This window comes from Esox lucius, chromosome 6, assembly GCF_011004845.1.
Source record: "Esox lucius isolate fEsoLuc1 chromosome 6, fEsoLuc1.pri, whole genome shotgun sequence".
NCBI lineage: Eukaryota > Metazoa > Chordata > Actinopteri > Esociformes > Esocidae > Esox > Esox lucius.
Window position 1 is genome coordinate 12670006 of NC_047574.1, and position 27996 is coordinate 12698001.

The following is a 27996-nucleotide window of genomic DNA, read 5'->3' on the forward strand; positions in this document are numbered from 1 at the left end:
GTAAATGTAAACGGCGAGGAAACCGCTTATCCACACCGTGGTAGCAAGCGAAACGCAACGCTATTGAGTCAAGGGCGGAAATGATTAGATGCTCTTTTTTTTTTTTTACTGTGGAGTTCGGGTTGACGTCTCGCAAGCTACACAGTGAACGTAGTGCGTTGCTAGATAACGACGGAAATGACGGCACCTTGCGTTTTTATAGCCATGAGCCTCAAACAATGGGAACTGAAAAACACCAGTTGTTAAATGCTGACATGAATGTTATGCTAAATAGTGTTCATGTTATTGTAACTAAAAAAACAAAAACAATGATACCCGTGAAATAATGCTTCTTTTTTTGGGGGGGATAATGACATTTGTAAAACAACTGTATTTTGGAACTAACTATGAATGTCCACTCAATTATCATCTGTAACGAAATGGACATATTGAATAATATTAATGGGCAAAAAAAATTATGTTACCTATTTATCATGTATGTGTTGTGGTATTATTTTACTTATTGTATCATAATAGGTATGATTTATTGTTTCAGCTTTTGAGTATAATTTTGGTATTGATTATTTCAATACTAAACCTGGTATCAGTATCAAAGTCAACATGTATTTATCGTGACAATACTAGTAAGATCCATAGTGTTGGAAATACAGAAGCGATACAGTGTAAACAAAATGTAGAGCTTAAACAAAAAAAAAATGGATTTAAGGTTAACATTGTAACCGTTACAGGAGTAAAATAAAACTATTTTGGGGATACATTTGAATAGCAAAACTGGTGATACATTATGTCTTCGGTCATCGCACCATATGGAAGTTTATATTCTTATTTTACTTTGCAGATGCAATTGAAATAACAAAATACTGTTTAGCTCATCCTCAAACTTCACTTAAGTGTACCTTGTGATGTATCATTACAGAATTACAAAACAACAAAAACAAGCACAATCACAAAATCAGATATGCCTGAATGAACACAAATACACACCATCAAACAATATGTATAACATAAACATTCAGCAATCATTTAACAAAAATCAATCAACTGCAGGCAATCACACAATTAAGCGCTCCTTCAGTGTTTTTAAAACACAGTATTTTTCTTTTTACTTATAGCTCCCAAAAACCATAATATCAAACAGCAACAGAAGTCAACGTACAGTTTCTCTTTGAAGGTACATGGACTGCTAGTTGATTTAAAAGTCTGTCACAAAATAAGTAAGCTTACTGTAGGAAATGTACATGTTTTGAGCATATATATATATATATTATATATGAGGGAGCTATTTCCTATACCTAATATTCAGATGGAGGGAGTTCCTGGTTAGTTATGACTCATCTGTAACAACCGTCCAACACAAGTGCCTAAGGTAGAAATTGCTCCCAACCACAGACCTACGATCAGATTATCCCAACCCAATCCATATGAGTGGGATGATGAAATGTCTAGTATCTGACCGTGCCTCGTGTGGTTACTTGGAGTCAACTTCCACTTAATCTGGTTAAAAGGTGCTACATTTGAGGGTGTGTGGGTAATTCTACACTGCTGTCTATTTTGTAACTCCCACACAAACACCACATCATGTAGTTTGAAAAGTCCAACTGTGTACACACTCTCATAGCATACAGTGTGTGGGTGTCCACTGCCAATCGCTTCACCGTTACCTTCCAGTGGTGGCTGAAGTTGTGATGACCATGGTTCAGACACAATCAAAGCCGAGTGGCCGCATGGCAAAGTCTCTCAAGGTGCCCCAGTTTTAACATGATAGTCCAAATGCGCGCACACACTATCAGGCATCTGTACCGTGCACATGCACAGAGGCACACACGCAGGCACTCGAGCACACACACTCCGGTAAGTGGGTACACGAACGCGCGCACACACACACACACACACACACACACACACACACACACACACACACACACACACACACACACACACACACACACACACACAGCAATGCCTTTAGCTGCATCCTGGGTCATATCGGCCCTTGATCATCATATTCAGTAATGGGCCAACCTATGGAACAGTAAATACAAATGCATTAGAACACAGTCAGATGGTGAAAGCATATTAGGGCTACTTTTAGGCCAGGAACTGTAGACTTATGTTATTGAGTAGCGTATACTTTGGTACAGTACCACAAACCCCCGCGTCCTCTGTTCACTCAGTGCTAAATCAGGTAGACCATTAATATTTGCAGTAATTGGGGTGGCTTCAGGGTCAGAATTTCAGAGCCATTAGGACTCCGGGTATGGCACATTTTATGCATTATTCCTACAGGAGCAACTAAAAACGGAGCAGCCAATGGAATGTCATTCATTTGATGTCATGTTCTAGTTCTGGATTCTTTAACTCAATGGAATCTCATTGGGATCTCATATCTGTGAAATCAATTAATCAAAATGGTGTTACTAGAAAATTACGTTGACTAGGATGTTCTAACGGTCTAAGCTGGTGCTTCTGGTACACATACAGTAGGAGCATGGGTTCAATTCCAGCCTTCTGCCATTTCATCTTTTTCACATAAAAAAAATATAAATACCATATAAATATGGTATGGTATGGTATGGTATATCATATAAATTATTATTATTAAATATGCACTGCCTTAGGAAAGTATTCAGACCCCTTCCATTTATCCACATTTTGTTGTATTATAGAATACATTTATAACAGAGTATTTTTTTTTAACATTAATCTACACAACAACCGATAATGACAAAACGCAGTTTTAGAAATATGTGCCCATTTATTAAAATACATGTACATTAGTATTCAGACCCTTTATTTTGTACTTTGCAGAAGCCCGTTTGACATCTATCACAGCTTCAAGTCTTCCTGGGTATGCCTCTACCAGTTTTGTGCACCAGGATTTTGGCAGTTTCTACCATTCTGCCTTAAAGCTCCACTCAATCTCCATCAGATCGGATGGGGAGCGTTGATTAACTGCAATCTTCAGGTCCTCCCGCATATGGTAAATTGTGTTGAAGTCCGGGCTTTGGCTGGCCCATCGAGAACATTCAGACAAAGCCACCAGCGTTGTTTAGGTTGTGGGAATCTTTGCCCCAGTCTGAGGTCCTGCGAGCTCTGGATAATCCCCCCCTGCCCCCATGACCTCTCTGCATTTTGCTGTGTTCATCCTTCCCTCAATTCTGACCATCTACCAGTCCCTGTTACTTTGACACAATCCCATAGCATGATTCTCCCACCACCATGCTTCACTTTAGGGATGGTTTTAGCAAGGTGATGAGGAGTACCTTGTTTTTTGGTATATAATTATATACATGGGGAATGTACACTGAACAAAATTATAAACGCAACACTTGTTTTTGCCCCCATTTATCATGAGCTGAACTCAAAGATCTAAGACTTTCTCTATGTACACAAAAGCCTATTTCTCTCAAATATTGTTCACAAATCCGTCTAAGTCTGTGTTAGTGAGCACTTCTCCTTTGCCGAGATATGCAACACCTGTGAGGTGGAAGGACTATCAGGATGCTGATTAGACGCATGATTATTGCACAGGTGTGCCTTAAGCCGGCCACAATAAAAGGCCACTCTAAAATGTGCATTTTAATTGTATTTAGGGGATCCGAAAACCAGTCAGTATCTGGTGTGACCACCATTTGCCTCACGCAGTGCAACACATCTCCTTCGCATAGAGTTGATCAGGTTGTTGATTGTGGCCTGTGGAATGTTGGTCCACTCCTCTTCAAAGGAAGAGATATTGGCAGGACCTGGAACACGCTGTCGTATACACCGATCCAGAGCATCCCAAACATGCTCAATGGGTGACATGTCCTGTGAGTATGCTGGTCATGCAAGAACTGGAACTGTGGAATTCTGTACAGATCCTTGCAACATGGGGCCATGCATTTTCATGCTGCAACATGAGGTGATGGTTGTGGATGAATGGCACAACAATGGGCCTCAGGATCTCGTCACGGTATCTCTGTGCATTCAAAATGCCATAAATAAAATGCACCTGTGTTTGTTGTCCATAACACATGCCTGCCCATACCATAACCACACTACCACCATGGGCCACTCGATCCACAACGTTGACATCAGCAAACCTGCTGTCTGCCCTGTACAATGAAAACTGGGATTAATCTGTGAAGAGAAGACCTCTCCAAAGTGCCAGATGCCATAGAATGTGAGCATTTGCCCACTCAAGTCAGTTACGACGACGAACTGCAGTCAGGTCGAGACCCCGATGAGGACGACGAGCATGCAGATGAGCTTCCCTGAGACGGTTTCTGACAGTTTGTGCAGAAATTCTTTGGTTATGCAAACCGATTGTTGCAGCAGCTGTCCAGGTGGCTGGTCTCAGATGATCTTTGAGGGGAAGATGCTGCATGTGGAAGTCCTGGGCTGGTGTGGTTACAGGTGGTCTGCGGTTGTGAGGCCTGTTGGATGTACTGCCAAATTCTCTGAAACGCCTTATGGTAGAGAAATGAACATTAAATTCACAGGTAACAGGTCTGGTGGACATTCCAGCAGTCAGCATGCCAATTGCATGCTCCCTCAAAACTTGCGCCATCTGTGGCATTGTGCTGTGTAATGGAACTGCACATTTTAGAGTGGCCTTTTATTGTGGCCAGCCTAAGGCACACCTGCGCAATAATCATGCTGTCTAATCAGCATCTTGATATGAGGTGGATGGATTATCTCACCAAAGGAGAAGTGGCTCACTAACACAGATTTAGACAGATTTGTAAAAAAAAATTGAGAGAAATAGGCCTTGTGTGTCGAGAAGGTCTTAGATCTTTGAGTTCAGCTAATGGTAAATGGGGGCAAAGACAAGTGTTTTGTTTATAATTTTTTGTTCAGTGTATATGGACTATTGGGTGTAGATTGATGGCAATTTAGTTTTTCGAGCAATCATAAATGAAGTCTATAAGACAACAAAATATGGAGGTCTGAATACTTTCTGAAAACAATGTATTTCCAAAAAATTGGAAAAGGAAAGTTTTGAGTGAGGACCAGAAGCATTCAATTTGCAGTAGTCACTTAATTTTAACCCTTCTGTTCCTCACTCAAAACCTTCCTTTTTGAATTTTTTGAAAAGGAAAGAAAAAGGTGCAGTGGCCTCTTAATTTTTTCCAGAGCTGTATACTCATCTGACTATGGCAGAAACACAACAATAAGAACAGCTGAATAAATTGTCTTAAACAACCCACATGCACGCACCCACACACACACACACGCATGCACTATCTCGTATTAAAGAATCCTCATAACATTGATCGTCTGTCCTGTTTCAGTACCTCACGTGGGTCTCCCAGTGCCTCCCCAAGCATCTTCTCTATGTTTCTCATGATGGCCACCTTCTGATGGGCTCTAAGAGGATACTCTATCCTTTTGGGGGTGGGTGCACCCTGCGGGGAATGACAGATCATAAAGTATGCACAGAGAAACAAAATAGGCTAATTGTGTCAATGAGTGAGGATGTATTAAATGAAACAAAAATATCCATTAAATTAAAAAAATATCCTTCACATTAAAGTTATTAACTGCCTCCTTCGGAGCTCCAGAACACTGGTAGACAGTAATGCATTTTCAGTAAGATAAATTATTTCAGGGACTATACCTTGTACCAGAAGTTGACAGTGATAGTCACACCACCACTCAGCAAGGACTCAATGTGGTGCCACCTGAATTAGCAATGACAAAAGAGTAGGACAGTGAGATAATTTACAGTGTCACCAACTGTAAAAAGAACATAGTGCCAGTGTAGGCATTTCAAAAACGGCATCATTAGTGAGAAACCTTGATAAGTCTGTTTGGATACAGAAGCATTCCCATCTGTACATGGCTTAGGTACTTACATGACAATGTATAGCAGGCTTTAATTTCCTTGCAAGTTCAACAGCCACAGCCTTCAATGCCCAACTGAGTGGCTGTGATGCCCTCCCAATTTATGCATGCCTTGGGGCTATTATGGCTAATGTGACCCAATTAGCCATAATAGCCACAAGGCGTCCATACAGTAGTATTGCAGGCAAATCAGAGTAATTTCTGAAGCTGCTAACTCGTTATGTAGTTTATCACTCATATCCACAGAATAAATCTATTTAAACAACTTCCCTTCTCTTGCCAAGTTCATTGACACATAACACGGAGTTCAAGGACTGGGATACAGCTAAAGAGACTGGCACACAGACGAAAAAAAATCATTTTGGACAGGGGAGCTGTCCATGCCTGCTGAACATGCAATAACACTATCACACACACCAGGTAGATGAGTAAAAACCAGCTCGTACCAGTACATGGGGATGTAAAGAACATCTCCGGGGCCCACAACAGTCTCATAGCCCACTACATTCTTGAATCTAGGAAACCTCTCAAAGTCAGGGTTCTCAAAATCAACCTGAAAATGGCAAACATAAACTTGCTGTTTAATGAGATCACTTAAAAACAAACAGAAACCAGTGAGAGAACAAACACGCCGATTTAATGGTATCAACAGAAACATATTCCGCAGAAGCTTTGTTTTGGATTCAGATGTGCAGTTGGTGGTTTCACACTGAAAGAGGCAGGGGCTTACCTGGCTCTGACGGTCACAGGGGTGGTGAACAGGGAATGGGTAGAGACACTCAAACTGGTCCGGAGGGAAGAGGATACACCTCTTGTGCCCTTTGATTTGTGCAAAGAAGTTCTGTTGTTCATCATAATGGGCTGGAGTTACGTTACCTACAAAACGTTAGGCAGGTCACAGGATTAATGGTCTGTTCATCTGTGGATGTGCAATGTCCTTAAATTAAAGAAGCAATGTACAAGATTTATAAGGTAGACTCTAAGGTCTTATGAAGGGAATTCTTAACACTACAGACTGTAATGGCATTCTGGACCATACTGTGCTTCCAACTTTGTGTCGCAGCAACATTCCCCGGGAAGCTAGGGGCTTTTGTATCAGAAAGGGAGAAAAACTCCCTATTATTGTTGAGTAGGCATTAGTTCCTTTTGCTTTGCTGCATGTTGATCCAGTTACCCCCATATTGTCTTGATCCCAAAACTTGTGCTAGTATACATGATGCTACTATTGCAGAACACATGGATGAGTTAAGCTAAAGCCCTGGTACATTATGCTAGGTCTCACCCTCCATGCCTATGAGCAGCAGGTTGGAGGTGAGCTGGCCCCAGTTCCTCTTGCTTTGCTGCTTGTTGATCCAGTTCCAGTTGAAACCCAGGAAGTCCACCACAATGTTCCTGCCCACTGTGTCATTCAGGGTTTGCTGCAGGTACACCCTTAGAAGATTGAACATAATAAGAACATTGCGCTGGTTGTGGATCAGTATGTGGATAGGAAAACAAAGACTGTCCTTTGTGTCCCTGGTGCTGTCCAAAGTAGGGGAATACCGTAACTTCAACCACTGATGAATGGAAAAGGGGGAACTGTGGGGAATATGTGCTTCTGTAAACCCGGTGGTTCACACATCCATCATTGAAAGATACCTCATGAAAATAGTAGCCCATTGTACAGGGACTGTTTTGGACCTGAATGCCTAAACATTCAAGAGACAAATGTGCTTTGTGTGGGAGATGAACTACTAGCACAGAAAGTGAAAATATGGCCCCATGTTAAAGGGGCAGTGTGTAGAATTCTGTCGCTAATATTTCTAAGACAGAAGTTTAACAATAACAAGACTTTTATTGTCGTCTTCCCTTAATGAACAAAACTGAAATAGTATTAGCTAGTCCAGGGTGGTTTAGGGTGGGGGGGTAGTACTGTGAACTATTAAAGAGGGTATGAAACGACTACATTTCGATATAAACTGACAACCAAACAAGTGTCCCAAAGCCACTAGTGTTGTACAAACGACAAAAACATTTAAATGGAGAATCTCTCAGGCACTCTATTTATGCTAGTAGTCAGACGCTAGGATGAACAAAACAAGTCACATGCTCAGTTTTTTTGCTTCAATTGATTTACAGAATAGAACACTGATGCTTCAATACCAAAAGCTTGAAGCAAACATTAGTTCTAAGAAGGTATTAGAGCAGTAACTGATACGTGCTCTCCAGAAGTAGGCTAAAACACTTTGCTTAGTCATTCTCCACAGCTAGCCATTTCAGTTCCAGCATTAGATTTCATGGGACTTACTCAACACCACACTGCTTAGCAAAGAACACCGGCAAGGCAAACACCTAGACTGGAAAGCACCTTTTTCGTTTATTCAGCAGTGCCACTGAGAATATTTATCTAATGTTTCTCAACAGCTGTTGGTATTGGCCCAGCTCATATGCAGCAGGACATCAGATCAAGCAGCACATCATCCTCCGGAATTTGGTTTAAAAAGATGCCAAGTCTGGTAACAAGATGACATTATAACAGAACTCCATTAAACACTACTGGCTGTTTTCTTAAAGTAATTTGTATTTCTAAAATATTCCCTGGAGGTGTTAAAATACATTTTATTTGTGGTCCGGTCCATCTGTTAAAAAATATCTTATCATGAAATGTGTAAAAAGCTGTAACCCCAATTATTTAAAAAGATAAGAGCATCATTATTTTTATTACCGTGGAATACCTATTTAGACAGCGACTTTACCTCTCGTCTCCTCCCTCTTCTTGCATGTTATGCATTTTCTCTACAAATTCAGAGAATTTCATTTCTATTCGTCGAGACTTGGGTACAAAGTTCTCAAAGTTGACCATTTTCTTCTCATCATAGTAGAGGAACTTGTGGTTTTCTGCAATGTAGACAGAGAAGTCCCCACTCCCAATGTTCTCCTTCAAGTATGGGACATCCCACTTGAGAGCCGGATACACTAGATTGGTGTCTGTTAAAACCACCGGTTCCTGGAAACAAAACAAAAAAAAGGGTGATATTAGATTTTGCCTGGTAACGTTACTTGGGTGTTGCTTGAAAATCGTCAAGGGGAGAAATCAGGAGCTGATTGTGAGTAATTTGGTTTAACTTGCTAGTTAGCCAAGTAAGTGGATGAATTAACAATGAGACAGGGCATGATAGTGTTTGCCTTCTGCTGTGTTTGAGAGCTTTGGATAACCTTTCAGTACAGTGCATGTCTCTGATATCTCCCCTCTAAATGCCTGCCTTTTGCTTACTCAGGCCCATGCACACACAGACAGCTCCAGTAGTCTTTTCATGTTCATTAGAACAATGTCTCTCATTGACTTACAATTGCATAGCTCCAAAATCAACAGAAATGACACTCAGCAGCTAGCTAACTACTATACTTGTATAACTTTACGAGCTGGATGGCCTGTGTGCAGTTAGTTTACATTCGGTTATACCGTCAATCGGGAGAATGGTAAAGATGGGAAGAGGTAATGACAATATAGATACCACCTAACCCTAATGAAGTCTGTGTTCTTTTTCATTATTATTATTAGTATCTGTGATTGGAAAACATTGTCTAATTTTCACCAGCCGGACTGCATCAGTTCAGCATGCTCCCACGATTGGATTAGAGTTGCTCTCCCCTCTCAATTCCCCAGATAGAAATACATACATGCTTGGCTAAAATCCATATCACTCATTTAAGGGAACAACGGTGTCTTTCTGTGTCCAGTCCAAACATAATTTGTGAATCATAGCTAGACGAGCAATCAGCTGTACTTTTGGGCAGCCCAAGGAGACCCAAAATAACATATTTCAGGCCAAATGTTCGTTTGCATCATTTAGATCCCAATGTTGAACAGATTATGAAGTGCTTATACTTTAGCAAAAATAAATATTTTTCTTAAAAGATGTTTTCAGGCATTTTTATGAGCATCAATGGTTTTCTTGTGTTTTGGTTGCTACAGACCAGTGTTTTGGTTGCTACAGACCAGCCATTCATTTGATTATATTTATGGACACTACCCAGTTGTTAGTTGGATCGGTTTGCAGGCTGGTAATGTTCTTCTCATGTTTATGATTACAACTCATGCATTTGCTGCTACAGACATGGCTCACAATGACAAAGCAAAAAAGTTCATTAAAAGCCCCTGAAATATCATGTACAGAAGTATTCAGACCCTTTGCTATGACAAGATCCATCCCGTTCGCACTGAACATCCTTGAGATGTTTCTACAAATTGATTGTCCACCTGTGGTAAAATTAAATAGAGTGTACATGATTTGGAACCCCTGTCTTCATAAGTCCCACAGTTGACAGTACATATCAGAGAAGAAAGGAAGCCATGAGTTCTAAGGACTTGTCCATAGCACTCCGAGACACGGTTGTGTGAAGGCACATCTAGGGAAAACAAAATATTTCTGCAGCACTGAAGGGCCCTAAGAACAGAGTGGCCTCCATCATTCTTAAACGGAAGAAGTTTGGATCCACTACCACTCTTCCTAAAGCGGAATCCAAACCGCGCAATCGGGAGAGAAAGGCCCAGCCCAGGGAGCAGATGAAGAACCCGATGGCCATAGCTGTGTGCTGAGTGGAGATACGAGAACATTCCAGATGAGGAAACATCTCTGCAGCACTTCACCAATCAAGCCTTCACGTTAGCGTGGTCAGACAGAAGCCACTCCACAGAAAAAGGCATATAGTTTGCCAAAAGGCACCTAAAGAACTCTCCGACTGTGACTGAATTAGATTCGCTGATGAAACCAAGACTGAACTTGTTAGCCTGAATGTAGAGCATCACATCTGGAGGAAACCAGGCACCGCTCATTACATGGTCAATACTATCCCCACGGTGAAGCATGGATGTGGCAGCATAAGACAGACCTGAAAATGGCTGGGCAGTCATATTCCCCATTCAACCTGACAGAATGTGAGAACACTCCCCAGATACTCTGTGGACAGGTGTGTCAAGCTTGTGGCGACATACCCAAGAAGACTCTAGGCTGTAGTCACTGCCAGCTGTGCCTTATCAGAGTGAAGGGGTCAGAATACTTACATAAATGGGATATTTCGGTTTGTTCGCCTTTTTCCAACAACCTGTTTTTACATTGAGGTATAGTGTGTGTAAATTGATGAGGAAAATACAGCTTTATTCTAAAATGGGCAAAATGTAACGTAACAGATTGAAGGAGTCTGAATATGTTCCAAATGCACTGTTTCTACACATGGATGGGCCTAGCTGTAAAACAGAGACTGACCTGAGCAGTAGGTCATACAACATAGCACTAGAACCTCACATCTGCTTAAATGTTGCTAACAGAATCAAACAGAATATTAGCAAAACAAGTATTATGGCGTTCCTGCACCTGGATATAAACTGTACATGTAGGCTACCAGCATCTACTTCAGTTCAAGTCCAGCAAACGGCAGCCTTAAGTAATCACTATCAAACAGACCAACAAGTAGGCCATAAACGGCTTAACGGTCAAGTGTTCTTTCAACATAACATTGGCAACATCTTGTCTTAAGTAAACATCACTGTCACTGTCAGTCTTCTGCCATATGATTAGAATACAATGAGTCCAGCCGCTTGTCCGGGCATGACAATTCCCCCTGGGCATTACAATCCTGTGTTAAGGCCCCCACTTACTAGGTTAAATTTGCCAAACAGATCAACATGTCAAAGGGAAGGTATGTGCCCATCCTCTTCCTTAAAAAAAAGTCCAATACTTGAAAACAAGGCATTGGAAAACATGTTGTCCTAGAATTTTGCTGTTTTACCCATAGTTCTTGCCTAAACATTGATCTCAGTTTCATCGTGGTACGTAATTAGATCTTCTTGAGTTGTATAAATGTGGGCCTGCCACTAGGCTAAGCAGCAGCTTGGCATGGCAAGTTAATTTTCCAAACAGAACCTTGCAACCACACGTGTTAATGGATTTATTATCATCTATGCTTTTGCCTAGACTATATAATTATGAAAATGCCAGCTCAACAGTAAAACGCATTCATCCAAGTTTTCTAAATATGCATAGTAGGACCCGAGAAATTGCCTGACACACGTGAACAAACAAACAAAACCCACCAGATTGTCCCTCTTTCATCACCATAGCAAGGCAAAAAATAAAAAATACAAGATACAGACTTTCCAATTAGTCTAATCACAGCTACTTAACCATTGGACTAAAGCCAGACTCTTTTCCGTTCCTACCAATACCTTTCATCAGTGTATGCGCTGATATGAAAGTAAGTCTATCCCTTCCCTTTGAGTACATCATATTTATTGTCTAAGCCAGTGTTTCCCAATCCTGGTCCTTAGGACCCAAAGTGGTGCATGTTTTTGTTTTTGCCCTAGCACTCACACACCAAAAACAAAAACGCACCCCTTTGGGACCCGAGGACCAGGATTGGGAAATGCTGGTCTACGGAGAAACGTGGCATGTGCTGTCATTTGGCGTAGCCTGATTCAGTGTCCTTGTATGTTGGGTTCGTAAAGGGAATTGGTTATTTGCATCCTCCTTTAAGCTTGTATTATTACCGACAGACCCGTTGTGTGGCCTCCCACACCACAACAAATCCCTTTAGGTTGTTCACACCACATCTTAAAAATAACTCCTTTCTGGAATACCACCTACTGACTTAAATACAAAAATGTTCCTTACACTTTAGTCTGTTAAGGCATTGAAATTAATCCTTACATAAAATGTACTAATTATTATGAAAAATAAAATATAAAATACTTGAGTTCTCAGCGTTCACTTCCCTGCCCTATCAGCTCTTTTCACAAAAAGAGCATTAATGCAAAGACTCAATCCTTCTGATACAGGATTGCAGCAAGCAACAACAGACAAAAAGTAATTTCCATACATTTATTGTTTGTGCACAATTTGTCCACACACATACTTAGTGATAGGGTTATATGCATTAAATATCAATCTAAATCAAAATGTTTCTTTGTTGCATTGAAATAAGGTAAAATTAAGAAATAAATTCAGCAATATTCACCTGCTGGTATACTACAAAAACATGACCTTCATGCATGTAGCAAAGAAAGTCACACCTGTTTTTGGCCAATAGGAAGCACCTTTTTAAGCAACGTGTCATCAACACTGCACATCGCTAGTTGGCAGCTTATTTAATGGTCCCACTGGACACCCTAGGCAAGAGCTACGTGACTGTAGGAACGTAGGCTGTAGTCCCACGGACCAGAAGCAACCAAGCACGCACTGGCACTGCTTTGTCTAATAGATACAATTCCGATATATTGCAACGTTTTAACAACAAGGCTGCAAGACAGAATGGAAGCAAGAAGCTGCTGATACTTCATAAGTATCGTAGCTCTAAATCCACAGACTTAAAGGGGCCATACAGTGGATATAAAAAGTCTACACACCCCTGTTAAAATGGCAGGTTCATGTGATGTAAAAGAATGAGACAAAGATAAATCATGTCAGAACTTTTTCCGACTTTAATGTGACCTATAACGTGAACAATTCAATTGAAAAACAAACTGAAATCTGTGAGAAAACAAAACAAAACAAAAAAAAACACCTGGTGGCATAAGTGTGCACACCCTTAAACTAGTACTTTGTTGAAGCACCTTTTGATTTTATTACAGCACTCAGTCTTTTTGGGTAGGAGTCTGTTAGCATGGCACATCTTCACGTGGCAATATTTGCCCACTCTTCTTTTGCAAAAGCACTCCAAATCTGTCAGATTGCGAGGACATCTCCTGTGCAGAGCCTTCTTCAGATCACTTCACAGATGTTCAATTGGATTCAGGTCTGGGCTCTGGCTGGGCCATTCCAAAACGTTAATCTTCTTCTGGTGAAGCCATGCTTTTGTGGATTTGGGTGTGTGCTTTGGGTCGTTGTCATGCTGAAAGATGAACTTCCTCTTCATCTTCAGCATTCTAACGGATGTCTGAAGGTTTTGTGCCAAAATTGCATGGTATTTGGAACTGTTCATAAGTCCCTCCACCCTTACTTAGGCACGGGTTCCAGCTGAAGAAAAACAGCCCCAAAGCATGATGCTGCCACCACCATGCTTCACTGTGGGTTTGGTGTTCTTTTGGTGATGTGTTGTTTTTGCACCAAACATACCTTATGGAATTATGGCCAAAAAGTTCAACCTTGGTTTCATCAGACCATAACACATTTTCCCACATTTGGGAGACTTGATGTTTGTTGCAACTAAGAAAATCCTAACAGCTGAACTTTGTGATTAATCGGTCACTTTAACTGATGGCAGGTGTGTAATTATTTCTATTTATGAGTTTGAATGTGATTGGTTAATTCTGAACACAGCCACATCCCCAGTTATAAGAGGGTGTGCACACTTATGCAACCAGGATATAGGAAGGTTTTTATTTTTCATTTTTCCCCCCTCGAAGATTTCATTTAGTTTTTCAATTGAATTGTTCACATTATAGGTCACATTAAAAGTGGAAAAGTTTCTGACATGATTTATCTTTGTCTCATTCTTTTACATCACAACAACCTGGCATTTTAACAGAGGTGTGTAGACGTTTTATATCCACTGTAAATACAATTATTACTGTCCTATACTAGCAAAAATACAAGCATAAACAAGCAGAAGAAATCAGCACTAAATGTTTTAATTTAATGTTTCAAATATTATTTCTAAAAAATGTGTCAGAGTACCTGAGCCATTCCCCATTTAAACTTCCTCGCCGGTTTGACTCAACTCATCATATCCATCTTCTTCCCTCCTGCTTTCTCAATGGAGTTCACTAAGAGCAGACAGCGGGTTAAATATAGGGATCACCATCACTGAAGGTATTTATTACCGCTCAAATCTAAATCTATTTGCAGCATGCAGAAAAAGCTTACTTTTCAGGTGGATGATACCAGTTACGTCTGACAGTTAATAATCTAGGTCAAGATGTCCCATGCACAATGACGTCTTGCACCAACTGGACAAAATAATCAGAGCCCAATGTAAAGCAGTGTTGTATGCAGCTAGATGTTACCTACTTTTTCAAATGTATTCTATATAAACTAATTGGTTAAATCCTACTTTAAGAATTTACCAATACAATATTTTATATCTGTTGACCTTTTACACAACTTTTCTACACCGGGACTCTATTTGGACATAATTAACGGAATTACTCACCCCTGAACACCCGAAGCTAAGTACCATTACTACGCCTTATCACTGTAATTGTTGTAGCTACAACAGAGTATAACTATCGTCTTCAGGTAAAGATAGCGGAGTTAGAGGCTCGGCTTCAGACGCAAATGTCAGGCAAGGATTATGTTAGTGAAGAACTGGAAAAAACTGCGTGTGCCACCAGGAAGAACGACAGTGTTGTTAGCCCCCAGCACAGCTCCTTCAGCCGGACAAGAACTTTCTCTTGGTCACTGGGAAGAAATGCTGTCGACCAGTTAAACCTGTGTCTCTGCTAGAGCTGACTGAGATTTTCCCCCACTGGAGTCGAAGTCCAGGCCTGAGGCCTTTTTCTGAGGGAATGATCGGCAGGCATTTTCTACCAGTGGCCCGGAAAAACTGAAAACTTTTGTCATCGGCGATTCCATTACCCGCAGTATTAGACTAAAGAATCAGCTGGCGATCGTACACTGTTTACCGGGGGGAAGAGCCACCGAAGTAGCTGCCAATCTGGGGCTGGTGCTAGCGAAGTCTAAAACTGGCAAGTATAGAGAGTACAGAGATATTGTTATTCACGTTGGCACCAACAACGTTAGGATGAAACAGAGGTTACGAAACAGAACACAGCATCAGCGTGTAAACTAGCTAGAAAGATGTGTCGGCATCGAGTAAGTGTCTCTGGCCCCCTCCCAGCTAGGGGTCGTGACGAGCTCTACAGCGGACATGCGCAACTCAACCGCTGGCTGAAAACGGAGTTCTGCCCATCGCAGGTGGTAGAGTTTGTAGATAACGGGCTCTCTTTTTGGGACTCTCACAGAAATAGGGCCTGATCTGCTGAAGAGCGATGGACTCCACCCTAGCTGGAGTGGTGCTCTTCTTTTATCTAGGAACACTGACAGGAGTCTCACTCCTATAGCCTCACCGTGAGATAGGGTGCAGGTAAAGCCGTGGGCTGTTAGCCAGCCTGCTAGCACAGTGGAGTCTGTCGTTAACATAGCCAGAGTAGTAAGGACAATTTTACCTATTGCCACTGTGACTCGTTCCAGGTTGAGAAAAGTTAAACAAGGTAGTGCTAACAATAGCAACCTTAAGATAAAGCCTTCCTCCACCTCGGTCACGAATAAAAATGACTATCACCTCGCATCTCAAAACGGGACTCCTAAATGTTAGATCCCTTGCTCCAAAGTCAGTTGCAGTAAATTAATTAATCTCTGATCATAAACTAGATGTTATTGGCTAATGTGGCTAAAGCCTGATGAATTCACTGCCCTAAATGAGGCCCCTCCTCCTGACTATACTAGTGATCATATCCCCCATGCATCCCGAAAAGTAGGGGGTGTGCCTAATATTTATGACAATAAATATAAATTTACTCAAAACACATCACAGGTTTTAATTATTTTTAAGTTTTACTCATGAAAGTTAACCAGGCTGATAAATCGTTTTACATAGCTACTATTTACAGGCCCCCCGGGCCATACACAATGTTCCTCAATGAGTTTCCAGAATTCTTGTATAACTTTGTAGTCATGGCAGATACCACTCATTTTTGGCGATTTCAATATTTATATGGAAAAGTCCAATGATCCTCTTCAAAAAGCCTTTGAAGCCATAATTTACTCAATGGGTTTTATACAACATGTCTCAGGGCCAACACACTGCCACAATCTAACCTTAGATTTAGTCCTGTCACGTAATTTCTCCCAAAATCATAGAATATTGGATCACTGTCTTATTACATTTACCGTTAAAACAAGAAATCCACTTGTTCCGCAAACAATGAGTTTCAAAAGCCATACTGTAAATTCTCGGACTACAAACAGATTTCTAGATATTCTTACAAGCTAGCTCATCAACAACAGAGTAAATAAATCCGCAAACGATCAAATCGAGGATCTAAACTCAACACTGCAAGATCCTGACATATAAAACAATTATAGGCCAATATCAAACCTCCCGTTCCTCTCAAAAATCTTAGAAAAATGTGTTTCCCAACAACTGAATGCCTTCCTGAAGACAAATAACATTTATGAAATGCTCCAGTCTGTTGGGCATGGACATGGAATGGTTTAAATCTGGTTTAAATCTTATTTATCTTAAAGATATCAGTTCGTATGTGTGGATGGCATATCCTCTGACAAATCAAGGGTATATTTTGGTGTTCCTCAAGGCTCAGCTCTGGGCCCATTATTGTTCTCACTATACACTCACCTAAAGGATTATTAGGAACACCTGTTCAATTTCTCATTAATGCAATTATCTAATCAACCAATCACATGGCAGTTGCTTCAATGCATTTAGGGGTGTGGTCCTGGTCAAGACAATTTCCTGAACTCCAAACTGAATGTCAGAATGGGAAAGAAAGGTGATTTAAGCAATTTTGAGCGTGGCATGGTTGTTGGTGCCAGACGGGCCGGTCTGAGTATTTCACAATCTGCTCAGTTACTGGGATTTTCACGCACAACCATTTCTAGGGTTTACAAAGAATGGTGTGAAAAGGGAAAAACATCCAGTATGCGGCAGTCCTGTGGGCGAAAATACCTTGTTGATGCTAGAGGTCAGAGGAGAATGGGCAGACTGATTCAAGCTGATAGAAGAGCAACTTTGACTGAAATAACCCCTCATTACAACCCAGGTATGCAGCAAAGCATTTGTGAAGCCACAACACGCACAACCTTGAGGCGGATGGGCTACAACAGCAGAAGACCCCACCGGGTACCACTCATCTCCACTACAAATAGGAAAAAGAGGCTACAATTTGCACGAGCTCACCAAAATTGGACAGTTGAAGACTGGAAGAATGTTGCCTGGTCTGATGAGTCTCGAATTTCTGTTGAGACATTCAGATGGTAGAGTCAGAATTTGGCGTAAACAGAATGAGAACATGGATCCATCATGACTTGTTACCACTGTGCAGGCTGGTGGTGGTGTAATGGTGTGGGGGATGTTTTCTTGGCACACTTTAGGCCCCTTAGTGCCAATTGGGCATTGTTTAAATGCCCAGGCCTACCTGAGCATTGTTTCTGACCATGTCCATCCCTTTATAACCACCATGTACCCATCCTCTGATGGGTAATGCACCATGTCACAAAGCTCGAATCATTTCAAATTGGTTTCTTGAACATGACAATGAGTTCACTGTACTGAAATGGCCCCCACAGTCACCAGATCTCAACCCAATAGAGCATCTTTGGTATGTGGTGGAACGGGAGCTTCGTGCCCTGGATGTGCAACCCACAAATCTCCATCAAATGCAAGATGCTATCCTGTCAATATGGGCCAACATTTCTAAAGAATGCTTTCAGCACCTTGTTGAATCAATGTCACGTAGAATTAAGGCAGTTCTGAAGGCGAAAGGGGGTCAAACACAGTATTAGTATGGTGTTCCTAATAATCCTTTAGGTGAGTGTATATACTGCCTATATATAAACTAATCCATGCTTCTGATACTTCTACAGTAGATTACTGCAATGCTCTTCTTTCCGGTTACCCTGACAAATCAATAAATACAATTCAATTAGTGCTGCACACGGCTGCTAGAATTCTAACTAGAACAAAATATTTGAACACATTACTCCAGTACTAGTCTATTTACACTGGCTGCCTGTTAGGGTTAGGGCTAATTTTAAGGTTTTATTAACCTATAAAATCAATACATGGACTTGCTCCTACTTACCTCGCTAAAATGATCCAGCCATACATACCTACATGTAACCATAGATCGCAAGATGCAGGCCTTTTAATTGTACCTAGAATTTCTAAAACACCTGGAAGCAGGGCCCTCTCTCATAGAGCTTGACTACTGTGGAATGATTTGCCAATTAAAGTTAGAAATGCAAACTCAGTCTAAACTTTCAAGTGTCTACTAAAGACTCATCTCTACAGCATGGTCTATGATTAAGTGTAGTCTGGCCCAGGGGCATGAAGGTGACCAGAAAGGCTTGATACTGTCCACCCTTGCGGTCTTGCCAGGTGGGCTCTCAATGCCACTGGGATACCCTCCCTCCAATGCCATGTGGAGTCACTGGCTTGTTGTCTCTCTGTTGCGCACTTGTGCAACTGTGCTGTACTCTGCTGGCAATACTCTGCCCTCATTCAGGGTGGTTGCGGTTGGTAGGTGTCCCTTTGGTTGATGCATGGCATTTTCAAAATGTTCCCTGTCTCCTGCCGTTTTAAACTTAGGAGGACATGAGGTCCTGGCCCACACCTGAGAAGTACCTGGCTTGAAAGACCCATTGCTGTCCCTGTCCAAAGTCCTCCTGGTTGTGTTGCAGATCAAGATGATACCTGACGATTTCAGCTGCCACTGTGCTGACACCTCCCCTGTGGTGTCCCTGTCCTTGTCCATCTGGTCATGCTTCCGACCTGGACTAAGTTTAAATAGACTCTGGACTCAGCCCACATGCATTTATTAATTATTACAGCCTATACTCTTAATATGTTCACCCGGCACAGCCAGAAGAGGACCGGTCACCTCTCTGAGCCTGGGTCCTCTCTAGGTTTCTTCCTAAATTTCGGCCTTCTTACAGAGTTTTTCCTAGCCACTGAAATTAAACAGTGGCTAGGGGTTTAAGGCCGGGTGTTTTGTAAAAGCACTTAGTGACAATTGCTGATGTAAAAAATAAATTTGATTGATCGATTAACGTGAACCGTTACCGTGTTACATAGTAGTAAATACTTCCCATATGCATCCATAACAGTGTTGTTGGACTCAAGCCTCTGATATCTTGTCAACCACAGGTGACTAACTAGTATTTGCTTGTATGTCTTGTAGGCTATTTGCACTTGGACAGGACAGTCTATGATAAAAAAATCAATATTGGCAGCTCTAGACGCTCAGAACAGTTCCCTTCCGCAGTGGAAAATGTGCCCTGCACCCACCACACACAGCCCACATGAGATGGTGAGCTGTAGGGGAGCGTAAGCACACTCCTCAGGCGCTGCTCTGCCTACAGTCATCGATAATGCATGGGCAACTCAATTGCTACCCCAAAACTAACCAGTCACCAGATTGTAGTAATTCAAATGTAAGAAATGTATTTTAATTGTCATCTTACTCAACCATTACCGTTCCCACACTTCATCCCAATGTCAGGTTCTTGTCTCTTTTAATCAGCAAAAACTTAAATAAAAGAAAAGCCCTTTATTGCCTTTTCTGAGCATTGGTTGGAAGCATCTTACAAACGTAAAACATATCATGTAGGCTGTTCAAAAACAAATCTACTTGTGTAACCTAGGGAGCAAGTGAATACTTTTTAGTTACAGAAAATGAATTCCTATATAGATTTTCCACTGATCTTGATTTTTTATATCCAGGACTAGGCTTAATCGGTGACTGGGAAACTATGGGATGGTGGTGCAGAAAGAAACAAAAAGGGGTGGCAAACAAAACTGAAACTTAATTTCCTAGCATCAACAAGGGGAACCACAGAAACAATGTATTTACTACTCTGCATAGCCTTAGCAGTTAATTATATAGCTTGGGGACATAGCGAATGCATCAAGCCATATACCGTTAGGTCCAGAAATAAATGGACACTGACAAGTTATTTTGTCTGTTAAACAGAATATATTCAAGTTACAGTTAAATAATGAATATGGGCTTAAAGTGAAGTCTCTCCGTCTTAATTTGAGGGTATTCAGATCCAAATTTGAGGAAGGGTTTAGCAATATGTAGCCCCCTCTTTTTCAAGGGACTAAAAGTGACTCAAAAGCTGTTTCATGGACAGGTATTGGCTATTCCTTTGTTATTTTTCATCAATTAAGCAGGTAAAAGGTTGATTCCAGGTGTGTGGCATTCACATTTGGAAGCTGTTGCTGTGAACCCACAACATGCAGTCAAATGAGCTCTCAATCCTTAAGCTGCATTAAAAACAAATCCATCAGAGAGATAGCAGGAATATTAGGAGTGGTCAAATCAACAGTTTGGTACATTCTGGGGGGAAAAGAATGCACTGGTATGCTCTACCACTCAAAAGTCCTGGACATCCACGGAAGACAAGCGGTGGATGATAGTAGGATCCTTTCCATGGTTAAGAAAAAAAACCTTCACAGCATCCAGCAAAGTGAAGAACACTCAGGAGGTAGGCATATCATTATCCAAGTCTACCATGAAGACTTCACCAGAGCAAATACAGAGGGTACATCACAAGTTGCAAACCATTCATAAGATTCAAGAATAGAAAGGCCAGATTTGACTTTGCCAAAAAACATGAAAGAGAGCCCAGTTCTGGAACAGCATCATAGACTGTATATAAAATGGACAACGCCCTTTCGCTCTTTTCCATTGGTGAAAAATGAAGCCGCCAGTGTCCCGATACGGCGCTGACATCTTGGACTTGCGTCTGCGCAGATAGCGATCTTGGGACCAGTTCTGCGCAGTAGTTATGCGCAGTAGCGAGCAGGAAGTAAAGCCGTAAAGCCGCAAAATCAACGGCCCCTCCCCTGTGCCCCGCCCTCACTCTCCCTCGCAGAATGCGCATACCGTAATCAATCGCAAGTCCAAGTACAGTACAACCTTTGATTGTTAAACCTAGACGATATGTTATAGCCTAACTTACATCATGTTTAACCTTAATTTAGAATAGGCCTAATACAAAAATTATTGGTAACTTCTAGCTAACGATCACCTGCTAGCTATTAACGAGGCTTGTTGTCTTTTAGCTAACGTTAGCTAGCCCAATACATTTATTTACTAATTAAATAGCTTATAAATTGAACTTACCGAAAAAAATTCAAAGATCGATTGGAAATGCCAGATCGGTTAGCACAATGTACTGCAGAACAACCCATTATGTCCGTGTGAAATTATATCAATTATAGAAATTTTGAGATTAAATGTAAAGCTCCAATCACCTCAGTCCTCCGAAGGAGGATGGCGCTTCAGTGGCTCCTTGGCTCAGATAGCTGTCAATCAAAGCTGTGAATCACGACGTCACACCACCGTTTTTAGAGCATTAAATAACTAACTAAAAACCAACTTATTTTAAAAACAAACTCTTGAATTTACATTAGCGTGATACAAACTACAGTAAATGACAGAAACCAGCTTCGGAAAAAAGATAATTGAAGGGTAATTTAATTGTTTAGTTGGTCTCGCGTCCCATTGAATAACATGGGGAGGGCGGGGTTTAAGACCTATACTGGGACCGTTCACCAGGGGGCGATCGAGACGTTTTGGCTTCACTTTTCAGGGCTTGTGCGGCACGCTTGAACAGCATTTGTTGGACAGATGAAACGAAGATCAAGCTGTACCAGAATGAAATGGGAAAGAAAAAGGTATGGAGAAGGCCTGGAACGGCTCATGATCTAAATCATACCACATCATCTGTAAAAAAAAACAGTGGAGGCAGTGTGATGGCATGGGTATGCTTCCAATGGCACTGTGTCATTAGTGTTTATTGATAATGTGACAGAAGACAGAAGCGGACAGATGAATTCTGAAGTGTATTGGGATAAAGACCTTCTCAGATTCAGCCAAATCCTCCAAAGTTGTTTGGACGGCACTTCACATAGATGCACAATGACCCAAAACATACTGTGAAAGCAACCTAGGAGTCTAAGGCAAAGAAGTGGAATATGGCTGAGTCAGTCACCTGATCACAACCCGATCAAGCATGTATTTCAAACAACAACTGAAGACAGCTGCAATAAAGGCCAGGCAAAACATCACAAAGGAGGAAACCCAGGGTTTGGTGATGTCCATGCGTTCCAGACTTAAACAGTAATTGCCTGCAAAGGATTCTTGACAAACACTTCTCTTTTCACACACCTATGACTGAGCGCTTAAACTTAACCACACTGCGTTATAGCTTTTATAGCTTCCTATGTTTTTATCATGTTTTTATTCTAGTTCCATTTTCTTATGATGTTGTTTTGATGTTTTCATTTGAGTATTTGTGTTTATGCTATTGTATTTTTATATTTTTTATCTTACTTTGTAAATCCCAATGCATTGCTTCTATGTATGCATTGTGCTATATGAATAAACTTGCTTGCTTAATGTGGACCCTAGTGACTCAAGACTGGAGAACTTGGAAGAGGATTCGAAAACTAGGATTCAGACAGAAACTTTACTACTGGTGCAGACTTGGACTGAGTCAACTCAAGCTTAGACATAGGAACATGTGTGACTTGGACTCAACATAAGACTTGACTCAGACTCTGGTCCCACACCTGCTATATTGATTTACAACAACAACAACAACAACAACAACAACAACATCATCTTCCGCTTATCCGGGGCCGGGTCGCGGGGGCAGCAGTCTAAGCAGGGATGCCCAGTCTTCCCTCTCCCCAGACACTTCCTCCAGCTCTTCCGGGGGGGGACACTGAGGCGTTCCCAGGCCAGCCGGGAGACATAGTCCCTCCAGCGTGTCCTAGGTCTTCCCCGGGGTCTCCTCCCGGTGGGACGGGACCGGAACACCTTCCCAGGAAGGCGTTCCGGAGGCATCCGAAACAGATGCCCAAGCCACCTCAGCTGACCCCTCTCGATGTGGAGGAGCAGCAGCTCTACTCTAGAGCTCCTCCCGGGTGACCGAGCTTCTCACCCTAAGGGATCGCCCAGCCACCCTGCGGCGAAAGCTCATTTCGGCCGCCTGTATACGGGATCTTGTCCTTTCGGTCATGACCCAAAGCTCATGACCATAGGTGAGAGTAGGAACGTAGATTGACTGGTAAATCGAGAGCTTCGCCTTGCGGCTCAGCTCTTTCTTCACCACGACAGACCGATACATCGACCGCATTACTGCAGGAGCTGCACCGATGCGTCTGTCAATCTCCCGTTCCATCCTTCCCTCACTCGTGAACAAGACCCCTAGATACTTAAACTCCTCCACTTGAGGCAGGCACTCTCCACCAACCTGAAGTGGGCAAGCCACCCTTTTCCGACTGAGGACCGTGGCCTCGGATTTGGAGGTACTGATTTTCATCCCCACCGCTTCACACTCGGCTGCAAACCGTCCAAGTGCATGCTGAAGGTCCTGGCTTGAAGGGGCCAACACGACAACATCATCCGCAAAGAGACGAAATCGTGTGGTCCCCAAACCTGACACCCTCTGGCCCCTGGCTGCGCCTAGAAATTCTGTCCATAAAAATTACGAACAGAACCGGTGACAAAGGGCAGCCCTGCCGGAGTCCAACATGCACAGGGAACAAGTCTGACTTACTGCCGGCAATGCGGACCAAGCTCCTGCTTCGGTCGTACAGGGACCTGACAGCCCTTAGCAAAGGACCCAGGACCCCATATTCCCGAAGCACCCTCCACAGGATGCCGCGAGGGACACAGTCGAATGCCTTCTCCAAATCCACAAAACACATGTGGATTGGTTGGGCAAACTCCCATGAACCCTCCATCACCCTGTAGAGGGTATAGAGCTGGTCCAGTGTTCCACGGCCTGGACGAAAACCACACTGTTCCTCCTGAATCCGAAGTTCTACTATCGGCCGTATTCTCCTCTCCAGAACCCTGGCATAGACTTTCCCGGGGCGGCTGAGAAGTGTGATCCCCTATAGTTGGAACATACCCTCCGGTCCCCCTTCTTAAAAAGAGGGACCACCACCCCGGTCTGCCATCCCAGAGGCACTGTCCCCGACTGCCACGCGATGTTGCACAGGCGTGTCAGCCAAGACAGCCCCACAACATCCAGAGACTTGAGGTACTCAGGGCGGATCTCATCCACCCCCGGTGCCTTGCCACGAGTCCACCTCTGAGCCCTCATCCTCTGCTTCCTCAATGGAAGACGTGACGGCGGGATTGAGGAGATCCTCGAAGTACTCCTTCCACCGCCCGACGACATCCCCAGTTGAGGTCAACAGCTGCCCACCTCTACTGTAAACAGCGTTGGTAGAGGTGGGCAGAGGTGGGACTGCTTCCCTCTCCTGAGGCGCCGGATGGTTCTCTTCGAGGCCAGCCGATAGTCCTTCTCCATGGCCTCACCGAACTCCTCCACAACCACCTGGGCTGCAGTCCGCTTGGCCTGTCGGTACCCGTCAGCTGCCTCAGGAGTCCCACAAGCCAACCAGGCCTGATAAGACTCCTTCTTCAGCTTGACAGCATCCCTTACTTCCAGTGTCCACCACCGGGTTCGGGGATTGCCGCCTTGACAGGCACCGGAGACCTTACGGCCACAGCTCCGAGCGGCCGCTTCGACAATGGCGGTGGAGAACATGGTCCACTCGGACTCAATATCTCCAACCTCCCTCGGGATCCAGTCAAAGCTCTGCCGGAGGTGGGAGTTAAAGATCTCTCTGACAGGAGACTCGGCCAGACGTTCCCAGCAGACCCTTACAGTACGCTTGGGCCTGCCGAGTCTGTCCAGCTTCCTCCCCCGCCATCGGATCCAACTCACAACCAGGTGGTGATCAGTTGACAGCTCCGCCCCTCTCTTCACCCGAGTGTCCAAGACATATGGCCGCAGGTCAGATGAAACGACACAAAGTCGATCATCGACCTGCGGCCTAGGGTGTCCTGGTGCCACGTGCACTGATGGACACCCTTATGCTTGAACATGGTGTTCGTTATGGACAAACCGTGAATAGCACAGAAGTCCAATAACTGAACACCGCTCGGGTTCAGATCAGGGGGGCCGTTCCTCCCAATCACGCCCCTCCAGGTGTCACTGTCGTTGCCCACGTGGGCGTTGAAGTCCCCCAGTAGAACGATAGAGTCCCCAGTCGGAGCACTTTCCAGCACCCCTCCCAGAGACTCCAAGAAGGTTGGGTACTCTGCACTGCTGTTCGGCCAGTAGGCACAAACAACAGTGAGAGACCTATCCCCGACCCGTAGGCGCAGGGAAACGACCCTCTCGTTCACCGGGGTAAACTCCAACACATGGTGGCAGAGCTGGGGACCTATAAGCAAACCCACAACAGCTCGCCGCCTCTCACCATGGGCAACTCCAGAGTGGTGAAGAGTCCATCCTCTCTCAAGGAGTGTGGTTCCAGAGCCCAAGCCGTGCGTAGAGGTGATCCCGACTACCTCTAGTCGGAACCTCTCAACCTCACGCACGATCTCAGGCTCCTTCCCCGCCAGCGAGGTGACATTCCACGTCCCTAGAGCTAGTTTCCGTGTCCAGGGATCGGGTTGTCTAGGCCCCCGCCTTCGACTGCCGTCCGATCCTCTCTGCACCGGCCCCTTATGGTCCCTCCTGTGGGTGGTGACCCCACGGGAGGGCGGCCCCATGTCGCTCGTTCGGGCTGGGCCTGGCCGGGCCCCATGGGGAAAGGCCCGGCCACCAGGCGCTCGCGAACGAGCCCCAACCCCGGGCCTGGCTCCAGGGTGGGGCCCCGGCTGCGCCATGCCGGGCGACGTCTCAGAACACAAGATTGTTTTCATCATTAAGGGGTTTTTGAACCGCTCTTAGTCTGACCCGTCGCCTAGGACCTGTTTGCCTTGGGAGACCCTACCAGGGGCATATAGCCCCAGACAACATAGCTCCTAGGGTCACTCGGGTACTCAAAACCCTCCACCACGTTAAGGTGGCAGTGCAAGGATTTACTATTACAGTAAATATTCTAGTTTTAGAACTGGGTGTTACTATTGCAGCTGTATGATGTAGGCCTATGAATCAACTAGCCACATGACAAATAAGAGAATCAGTAACTCAACCACATTACTGATCTATAGCAACACACCTGTTACTCTGATATTATGATGGGCCCATAAATCAACTAGCTCATTATATATCCCCTGTAGGAAATACAGTCTGACACTTTGTGATACACATTCCAATGGAGTAATGATCTGTTGTACCACTGAACATTAAGCCCAGTGGTATGAACATAAAGTCCAGACGACCTGGTAAAAAAAGAAATGCAGGCCAAGAGAATCTGCTGCTTTTTCAGATGTGCTATAACACCAAATGGATTATATTTACTGCAGAGTGCCATTCCAATGAAGACAAACATATCCACGTCCATGGTTTTTGGGTCTTGATGGACCACCAGGTTGACCGCAAAACATTGCCTTGATAAGTTGGTACAATGAATATTCTGTTTAGGCCTCTGGGACACCCATAAAGAATACTTGACAATATAATTGAGACCATGCATGGGGTCTTCATACAGTCCATCTGGATAAAACGTGAAATGGACAAGTAAAAATAAATCACTGTCAAATCATATTAACTAGCTAATTCAGTTGCCCAGCCGAGTAGGTTTGGAGGTAATTGGCTACCTTACCAATTGGAGTTTACAAGTTTGCCAACAGATAGAGCAGTAGCCGGAAGGAACGTTGCAACGAGTACTGTAGATAAACAACGCACCGCATTTGCCATTGAAATGTAGCAGGAAGATAACTTACTACTAGCAGTTCTGCTAGTTATCTTTGGGGAGCTAGCTGACTATCTGATTTTAGTTTCTCTTTGAATAGCTAGCTAACGTAAACTAGCTAGATTAATTTAGGTCAGCTAGCTACTAGGTTAACTCCGTACTACTTAGCTAAGTAACTTAGGTAAGTAACGTAGGTGGTTCAGTGGTTAGCTGTACTACTAGTAGGCTGGACAACAGAACGCATAAAAATAGATGTATAATAACTAGCAACGGTCGTTACCAAGTCAGACAAGAAGATGAGTGGACTAAGGAAGCTAGATGAATTGTCAAGACTTGTCACGTACGCACCTCGTTGTTTATTAGTATCTCAGCTCTAGGATCCGTGTGAGAGAGTCTGGGTATCGGTCTAGTCGGGAAACTATATTTCCGAAGTTGAGATTCGTTCCAGGTCGGGTTATGAACACCGGAGAATGCTTCGGCACTGCCTTCTTCACCCGCTGTCGGATCATTCTCGAATACCGTTGCCGCGGCCGCCGCCATGCCTGAGGTGTGTACGTTAAGTTAGAGAACACAAATTTGACCCTTGCCAGCGCTCGCAAGCTGTCAAATATGTCCTCTTGTCTCGAGATTCAGGAACCTCGTCTTCGAGACCTGTGCTATGTGCTTGCTCACAACACTGCCATGCAGAAATTGTGTCGTTCCAGGTGGAAGTGAAACTCTTTCGCTAGCCCCGTGCTCCAGCCAAATGTGTAAACACAGCTATGACCCAGAAACCAAACG

The 27996-nt window shown here is 43.3% G+C and overlaps 1 protein-coding gene across 4 annotated transcripts; it reads right to left on the minus strand.

The window, feature by feature from the left end:
- Positions 1–92: 92 nt before the first annotated feature.
- On the minus strand, positions 93–27996 carry hif1an (hypoxia inducible factor 1 subunit alpha inhibitor). 4 transcript variants are annotated; one of them, XM_034292537.1, is made up of 9 exons: positions 27565–27996; positions 8562–8812; positions 7109–7257; positions 6557–6702; positions 6273–6379; positions 5600–5663; positions 5277–5387; positions 1957–2022; positions 93–1914 (listed from the first exon to the last, which is right to left on the minus strand). In XM_034292537.1, exons 1-8 carry the CDS (start codon positions 27754–27756, stop codon positions 1966–1968), a joined length of 1077 nt encoding a protein of 358 aa, XP_034148428.1. In that variant the 5' UTR covers positions 27757–27996; the 3' UTR covers positions 93–1914; positions 1957–1965. The 4 variants fall into 4 exon arrangements, with proteins under 4 accessions (XP_034148428.1, XP_034148427.1, XP_019902541.1 ...); XM_034292536.1 differs by having other exon boundaries at positions 93–1889; positions 1932–2022; XM_020046982.2 differs by lacking the exon at positions 27565–27996 and adding an exon at positions 14478–14570 and having other exon boundaries at positions 93–2022.

Coding starts and splice junctions, on each gene's coding strand:
- hif1an (XM_034292537.1), bottom strand. CDS start 27,756: ATGGCGGCGGCCGCGGCAACGGTATTCGAGAATGATCCGACAGCGGGT. Junction 5,664..6,272: donor CTTTACATCCCCATGTACTG/GTACGAGCTGGT, acceptor TTGCTAATTCAG/GTGGCACCACATTGAGTCCT. Junction 2,023..5,276: donor CACTGGGAGACCCACGTGAG/GTACTGAAACAG, acceptor ACTGTTCCATAG/GTTGGCCCATTACTGAATAT.